We start from the raw sequence: 8,892 nt of genomic DNA, 5'->3' as shown, positions 1-8,892 counted from the left end.
GGACTTTTTTGACCTGAAAAAAGAAACAAGGACCAGGGGTCACAAATGGAGATTAGATAAAGGGGCATTCAGAACAGAAAATAAGAGGCACTTTTTACACAGAGAATTGTGAGGGTCTGGAACCAACTCCCCAGTAATGTTGTTGAAGTTGACATCCTGGGATCCTTCAAGAAGCTGCTTGATGAGATTCTGGGATCAATAAGCTACTAACAACCAAACAAGCAAGATGGGCTGAATGGACTCCTCTCGTTTGTAAACTTTCTTATGTTCTTATGTTCTTTCTTACAGTAAGGTGTAACAGATCATTGTGAAAGCATTGTAAAGAATAGCAAGGTCTGGTAAAGCATATTTAAAACCATGGCAAACCAGAGTAAACTAAGTAAATACATTGTATAATCATGGAGAAAGCATGGGTGAAGAACTGCACAAATACTGTGGAAACGTGTATAAGGGACAGAATGGGGATACAGAGAGGAGAAATCCATCCTCTTCATAATTAGATTAAAATAGTTTTCCAGTAATCCTCTTAGGAAACGATTCCAAACACAAGGTAAAGATTTCGATTGTGACTCCTCTGGGAATCATGTGAGTGTGTAAGTCCCCTGAGAGAGCAGACTGAGATGCACTGAAGGGGTAGCAGCTCAGCATTAAAAACCTACTGCCACCACCTTCAGTGACATGCTCACTGCCACCACCTTCAGTGACATGCTCACTGCCACCACCTTCAGTGACATGTTCACTGCCACCACCTTCAGTGACATGCTCACTGCCACCACCTTCAGTGACATGTTCACTGCCACCACCTTCAGTGACATGTTCACTGCCACCACCTTCAGTGACATGTTCACTGCCACCACCTTCAGTGACATGTTCACTGCCACCACCCTCAGTGACATGCTCACTGCCACCACCTTCAGTGACATGTTCACTGCCACCACCTTCAGTGACATGTTCACTGCCACCACCTTCAGTGACATGCTCACTGCCACCACCTTCAGTGACATGCTCACTGCCACCACCTTCAGTGACATGTCCACTGCCACCCTTATCGTCGTGCAGTTGAACTCCCCATGTATAACATGTTGGTGCGCAGGTTTTAAATGCCCGCTTATAAAAGTTCAACACAGTAAATTTGCACAGTTCTGATATGTGCTGATAAAGCCCTCTCTGTTGGTCCTCTCTGTTTCACATTGAATAATCACTGTTTAATAAACTGCACGGGTTAGAGACTGCAAGGCAGCTGTTTACACAAACAAGACTCGCTCTTACCCTTAGACAAAGTGTCCCATAATAAAAACACAGCAGAGTGTAACAAAGTGCAGTGGAAGCAAGGTGAAGCATAGGCAAGCATTGTAAAGCACAGAGAGGTCTGGTAAAGCATAGGGAAGCATTGTAAAGCACAGAGAGGTCTGGTAAAGCATAGGGAAGCATTGTAAAGCACAGAGAGGTCTGGTAAAGCATAGGGAAGCATTGTAAAGCACAGAGAGGTCTGGTAAAGCATAGGGAAGCACTGTAAAGCACAGAGAGGTCTGGTAAACATAGGGAAGCACTGTAAAGCACAGAGAGGTCTGGTAAAGCATAGGCAAGCACTGTAAAGCACAGAGAGGTCTGGTAAAGCATAGGCAAGCATTGTAAAGCACAGAGAGGTCTGGTAAAGCATAGGGAAGCACTGTAAAGCACAGAGAGGTCTGGTAAACATAGGGAAGCACTGTAAAGCACAGAGAGGTCTGGTAAAGCATAGGCAAGCATTGTAAAGCACAGAGAGGTCTGGTAAAGCATAGGCAAGCATTGTAAAGCACAGAGAAGTATGGTAAAGCATAGGCAAGCATTGTAAAGCACAGAGAGGTCTGGTAAAGCATATGGAAGCATTGTAAAGCACAGAGAGGTATAGGGAAGCATAGGAAAGCATTGCAAAGCACAGAGAGGCGTGGTAAAGCATAGGGAAGTATTGTAAAGCACAGAGAGGTATGGTAAAGCATAGGGAAGAATTGTAAAGCACAGAGAGGTATGGTAAAGCATAGGAAAGCATTGCAAAGCACAGAGAGGCGTGGTAAAGCATAGGGAAGTATTGTAAAGCACAGAGAGGTATGGTAAAGCATAGGGAAGCATTGTAAAGCACAGAGAGGTCTGGCAATTTAAAAAGCTGGTAAGCCATGGTAAAGTATGGTAAATGCATAGTATAACCATGGCTAAAGCATTGGGAAACTTTACTGTGTAAATTTACTGTGACATAGGAGGCTGTGTGGTCCAGTGGTTAAAGAAAAGGGCTTGTAACCAGGAGATTCCGGCTTCAAATCCCGGCTCACTCACTGACTCATTGTGTGACCCTGAGTGAGTCACTAACCTCCTTGTGCTGGTCTTTCTGAGATATTGTTGTAAGTGACTCTGCAGCTGATGCATAGTTCACACACCCTAGTTTCTGTAAGTCACTTTGGATAAAGGTGTCTGCTAAATAAACTAATAATAATAAACTTCTTTTTTTCGAATTTACTGTAGCACTTCCCACACTTTTTTTTCTTTTAATATGATCTTAGCATGTGATATTTATGTAAAATGCATAATGCATGTTGTTATTGCAAGCGCCCCCTTTCACGCTGCTATTTATTTCAGATATCAGATTCGTTTGCCTTGTTAATCCTCAAGATAATAGTGATACATTAATTGAATATTTGTTATGATTTATTAGATCATGATTATTTAAAACGCCTTTTCATCTGGCACACACTAAATTAAAACAAAATACACTTTATTTAAACGCCGTGTATCTGCCCTTATAAAAGTTTATCACGGTGTTCTTGCAGTTATCCCATGCCTTTCCCATGGTTTGCCGTTTGTAAAATGCATTAGCATGCTTTTCCTATAATTTATTACACGTTGCTGTGATTTTACTGTAGGACAGTTTTATAAGGTACGTATGCGTTTCGTGCAGTAATTTCTAGCAACAACCAGTAAGGCTGTGAGAGTAAGACTAGAAATACCTGTATTACACCTGCTACCGCGATAAACCCTATCGTGTACGCGCAGCTACTGGCTGTATCCGTGCACCTGCAGGATAAGATGCCATTGTTCGGGACGGCCCCGCCCTCCTCTAACTAAAGACCGGGATTGGCTAGGCGGTGATCACGTGTCGTGACGGCTCGCAAGCACCTGAATCGGGAACAGCAGTCTGAATTGACCCAGGGCATACATAATACAACCCGGCATCAGAGAAAACATGGGCGTGCTGGAGACATGCTTCAAATAATAAGACCTCCGATCTACAAACCTGGCTCAACTTCTTGACAAGGACTTTTTTTTTTTTTTTGTATAAATATTTGGTATATATACCGATACCCCAAGCGCTTCCCTTGGCTCTCCTGTACCAGCTGACAGGAATGAAAGCACAGCTGTTTGGTTGACTTGAAATACGAAAACCCGTTTTTTGTTGTTTTTTTTTTTTTGCTATGGTGGATGTGAATGCAATGAGAAAGACATACATGGTACCGGAGATCAAGCCTTTGGATCAGTACGATTTTACCCGGGCTAAAATATGCGCCAGTTTAGCCTGGCTGTTGGCTAAATCTTACGGTGCAGCAGGTACGTGTTTTTGAATGATTATTTCGTATGCGGTGAGTGGAGCTGCGTTGCTGTAGCTCCGTAGGGGATTGTTTTGTGTCATTTGAAATGACTTATGTGAATGTGGCTCATTGAAGGGGATGTGTCGCTGCATTTTCCATGTTAGTTTTAATCCGTGTATTAATGTTTGATTCCTAGCCCGGTTTAATAATATTATAAAGCAGTGTCTCTGTGATGTCATTTTCTAATAATGTGGCCGAGTTTCATTAATGACGTGGTGCTACTGCTAGCAATACAGTATGCCTGCCTGTAAGAAAAGATTAGGACGCACGCCCTTATTTTGAGATTATATATATATATATATATATATATATATATATATATATATATAATAAATATATATATATATATATATATATATATATATATATATATATATAAATTATTGGTTACCATTTCCGTTTATTTAATTGTCACTTTATGCAGTTGTATGGAATATGCGGATGAGACTCCGGAGAGACGTACAATAGAATCATCAATATTGGAAACGAAAGGAAATACACGATTCTGTGTGTTTGTTTTTTCAACAAACGGTGCGAGTGACGGAAGCGGCATCATCATTTCAAAGGCTAGGTTAACTGGGTTTCATAATCTTATGAATTGTTACTGTAATTGTGTATTTCATTACTGCTCCCCACATAATAAAGCAATATGACGTCATTTGACAGGACATACATAATGGGAAGCATATCTGTGTATATATCTACCTGTCACTGACTACTGCATCCATTAAACGAAACCTCAACCGCCGTTGTATGGCAGCTTTTAGACTTTTTCTGTTTTATATTATTCTAATTGTTCCTTTTCTCTATACTGATTCATCGTTTTAAGTCTAACTGTTGCACGAACAGTTCTGAAATCAGTAACAATCTTATTACATCATTATTTCCAGTAATAATAGGTAAAAATAAACGGGTGAAATGCTATAATGATATTTAAAAAGCGAAATAATTCCACTAATGCTAGCGGTGTATACAGTCTGGATTAATTGTTGTTGGATTATGATTATTGTTAAGATGATACATTGTCCAAGCACATCACACCACCTTGTTGTATACTAGTGATTTGGGTCTTGCATACACCTCGATGACTCATAATGCACACTTTTGAACTGGCCAATAGGAGCACAGCGTACCTGCATCCCACGTCCTGAATCGGTCTTGCAAGTTCCACCTGTAAAGGAAGTTTGGACAGTGAGGTTAAACACGATAAACACGTCAGTCTCCATTTACAGTATAACCTTCGTAACCACCTGCAATTCAGCATGAAGCGAATATTACTTTGATTAGTTCAGAAAAAGCGAGTTATGAAATTGCTCTTGAAAAGTAAACACATACCCGAGTACGATTACAAAATCCTACTTGTAAATTAGCAACAAAAATAAATGTTTTCCTGTTGTTGCGGTATAGTCAATTCAGTACAGTATCTTCATATGGTTAATTTCAGCGCGGAGGTGTAAAGCATCGTAACTGTTAGTGAGTGGCTGGTGAAGGCTTGCGGTTGTGTTGTCTACAGTAATAACCTTAGTTTGTCAGTATGGTATACCGGGATACGTGTCGTCTATATATATATATAACATGGACACCCTTGCTAGCTAGACGATAACATATTAATGACATCACAGATAAGCGGAAGCTTCGTGAGCCAGCGACCTTTAGAGAATTCTAATGAGCTCAGGTGTGGCTGCTTGACATTCCTGTAAAGAATGAGCCAGCTTGCAACGCACTAGAAGTGCAGAAGCTGCCACTCTGAACAATGTGCCCCTTTGTCCTGCACTGAGTATGTGACTATAAAGAAAGGGTTGTTTTGATAACGCTGTACAGCATTGCTGTGGGAGAAGCAGTGCAGCACCAGTACAGCAGCATATCCACTTCACTGCACACCAGTGCTGTCATTTAAAAAGTCCAGCTGTTTGCTGGCATTAGAGGAGTCATGGGCTCCTGGACTGCATCTGGGTACAGGCCTGTAATCAGACAAGTACAATCTAATCTCTTATGTTTTTGGGAAAACTTCAATCGGAATTCAACAAACTTATCCTTAGTAGTTGCGTCTAATTTTTTTCCCTACTTTAAATTTAATTAGATTTTTATTGGGTCACATATCTCCCCATGGCATGTTAGCCGTTGACCCATTTTTCTAAAATAGTTTAACACTAATTTTACATTCGTCTATAACTATAAAACACTCCGTAGTTTTTCATGTTTGAATAAGGGATGGAAATAAGACTCCCACTGCATAGCAGTTTGATCCATTCCTGGTTTTACTATGAAATGACTTCTTGGAGAAAGGAGAGACGCTGTTCTGTGGAATAGAATGTTATTTATTTCAGACCTCATTGATGTGTCATTTATACATTGTGTTAAATGAACGCACACTAACATGGTTTATTTTTTCCTTCTCATACAGAACATTTGTCCCAGGATCAATACGATATACGTATATCTGTGCCCATTTCCGTTTATTGTTAGTACGAGACACTGCAGTGATTCAGCTGTCCATGGGTGATCTTCTGGTAAAGTTACTGAAAATGTTAATCGAAACAGTCTTTAAATATCTTGTGATGAGTAGAATCTTTGTGAATATAACCCATTATGACATCACAGGATCTGCCTGTCCGCACAATAGAGTTTCTCCTTCCTGAGCTCCTAGCCCTGTAAAAATAATACTATGCAAATATTATACATACTGTACTGCGTGAGGTCACATGACTGCACAACAGCAGCTAACCCTTTCAGTTCCAGAGCCGCGAGAACAGCAGCAACCCAAAACCTGTGAAACGACGAGCAACTTGCTGTGCTGCTGTTCAAGCACAGAGTTCAACTGCATTATTATTATTGTTATTATTATTATTATTATTATTATTATTATTATTTATTTCTTAGCAGACGCCCTTATCCAGGGCGACTTACAATTGTTACAAGATATCACATTATTTTTTACATACAATTACCCATTTAGTTGGGTTTTTACTGGAGCAATCTAGGTAAAGTACCTTGCTCAAGGGTACAGCAGCAGTGTCCCCCACCTGGGATTGAACCCACGACCCTCCGGTCAAGAGTCCAGAGTCCTAACCACTACTCCACACTGCATGTATGTCAAGCTATCTTTAAACACCGGGGATGGAAATAAGACTCCTATTGCATAGCAGTTTCACTCGTTCCAGGTTTTACTACGAGCTTGATTAGCCACAGTCTATAGGTAACAAGCATAGGTGCATCTTATTAAACTCTTAGTAAAACCAGAAGTGGACCGCACTGCTATGCAATGAGAGTCTCATGACCATCCCTGAATACCGGAGGGGGGGTTGGCTTGTAAGTTGTCAGTGAAAAAAAGGAGAAACAGAAGGTGCTGTTGTTCCCATGACCTTTATGTCTGGATAAGAGCAGTTTAAGACTTTCCTGGTGCTGGTAGACACAATGCCTGAACTCGCTTCCTACAACAAAGTATAGGGTAAGCTCCCAGGAGGCAGTCTGGTGATACACAGCGCTCCAGTTGTATTGAGATTCAGTGGAGATCAAAGGAAACCACAAGAGTGGTCTTGATTGACTAGTGGGGGTGAATGGTGTGCTAGGGAGGGTGAGCCTTGATGGGCCACTTTTTCTTCCATTCTTATGTATACAATGTTAATGGAAGTGTCCACCGGTAAATGTAAGCCTTGTATGACAGTGCACATGAGTTAAATGGTTGAGAATAAGAGTTAGACAGATCAGTCTGATGACCATCCTCCGTCCCTGTGTGTTTAATGATGTCCACAGAGCAGGCAGGACCATGGCCCACCTCTAGGGGATTGTGTAACTCTGTGCAGTTGCGTAAGCACTATGATGTCATTGGTATGATCTCATACAACCTGTTTCTTTGGGCTGAATCTTACAAAACACTTTTGTAATATTTGTTGATGTATGTTAAGGGTAATCCCAGGGTTGCTCTGCTCTGTCTTCACAGTGAAGGTTGAAGTCAATGTAGACAAAGAATTATGTGTCAACCCACAGGACTTCAATTAAAATGAACAGTGCAGTAGAATGACTTCTCTTGTGCAGGAAGAATACCGTGCCTTGGTTTACTAGCGTTAACAAGGTTATAGCTAAATCACTTTATATACACACACAAACACACACACACTGAGACACATACGCATACACACACATGCACACACACACATACACACGGACGCACGCGCACACACACATACGCGCACACACACACACACATACGCGCACACACACCCTCTGCAAGCAGCGGTAGCCTTTTTTATACTGAGTTCCCTGCTCCATTAAGCTGATGTCCAGTTTGCTGTATCTTTTTCCAATGTACTGCAATGTTGCTGTGCACACAGTGCAGGGTCTCGTGTGAATACAGGTCATTAAGGAAGGTTTGCAGCGCTAGGAACCATTGAGCTGTGAGCTCAGGACTGGAACAGAGCACAGATAAGATCTTCCAGTGTCTGTAAAGATGAGGAGCTGTTTCCACTGTGTGCCAGGGCTGTGGACACTCTCTCTTGCTCTATCTTGCAGTATTTCACTGGCCATTAAGGCCATTCGGCCCTTCTCAGCACAGTCCCCTTGCCAGCCATATTAAATGGCATTTTCAAATGAATCTGAACAGGATATGGTCTGTGTCTGTCTGTACTTCCAGTTTACATGTGTGTTTTGCATGTGTGTACTGTGTAATGATTTACAGCAGCACAGTCCAGTGGATGGCTGTTGTTTTTTTGTTAGCAATGTATGCATCGTTTCTGTGGCTCTTTAAGAACCTATCGCTGGCACACTTGGTGTTTTACAGCAGTCCTGCATTTCTTTCCAGGGTGGCCCAGGGTGTAACGGGATTGTCTCTTCAGTGACTCATAACCCCTGTCGCAGGTACTGGACTATCCCTGGACACCTGTCAGACTTTCCAACACAGCCCACGCTGTTTTTGGCTCTGCTGTTCTGGGCGTGAAGTCTAGTTACCAGCGAGCACCAGGGATCCTCCCTGGTACAGTGTATCCTGAATGTTTTCAAGACGTGTTCATCACACATTATTTTAGGCAGTGCAGATAGGCTAATAGATTCATCTTCCACACTGCAATGCAGATGCCAGTTTGGCACAATTTGTCATTTTCTTGCAGATCTGTGTGACTTAAAATCTGACCTACATGTATTGCACAGGAAGTGAGTTTGCAGGAACAATGGGGCAAAGGAACGGAGGTCTTTTGTAATGGGAATCAGCTGTTAACTTTAATGGGCAATCCCAGTTAAGCTCCTGAGGCCCTGAATCTATAGAGGACAGGCAAGGGAATAT

General features: G+C 41.7%; 1 protein-coding gene across 3 annotated transcripts in view; it reads left to right on the top strand.

Moving 5' to 3' along the window:
• Positions 1–3,009: 3,009 nt before the first annotated feature.
• The window catches only part of LOC117401958 (calmodulin-regulated spectrin-associated protein 3), a 73,153-nt gene continuing 67,270 nt past the window's right edge, over positions 3,010–8,892 (top strand). For 2 of the 3 annotated variants that reach the window (XM_059007135.1, XM_059007134.1), the window contains exon 1: positions 3,010–3,576. In XM_059007135.1, coding sequence (XP_058863118.1) covers positions 3,444–3,576 — 133 coding nt within the window. In that variant the 5' untranslated portion in view covers positions 3,010–3,443. The remainder of the gene's footprint in view (positions 3,577–8,892) is intronic. The other variant, XM_059007136.1, reaches the window with a different exon arrangement.

The sequence above is a fragment of the Acipenser ruthenus genome, chromosome 34 (genome assembly GCF_902713425.1).
Source record: "Acipenser ruthenus chromosome 34, fAciRut3.2 maternal haplotype, whole genome shotgun sequence".
Classification (NCBI taxonomy): Eukaryota; Metazoa; Chordata; class Actinopteri; order Acipenseriformes; family Acipenseridae; genus Acipenser; species Acipenser ruthenus.
The sequence above is the reverse complement of the archived record's forward strand: the minus strand, read 5'-3'. Positions and strand labels throughout refer to the sequence as shown.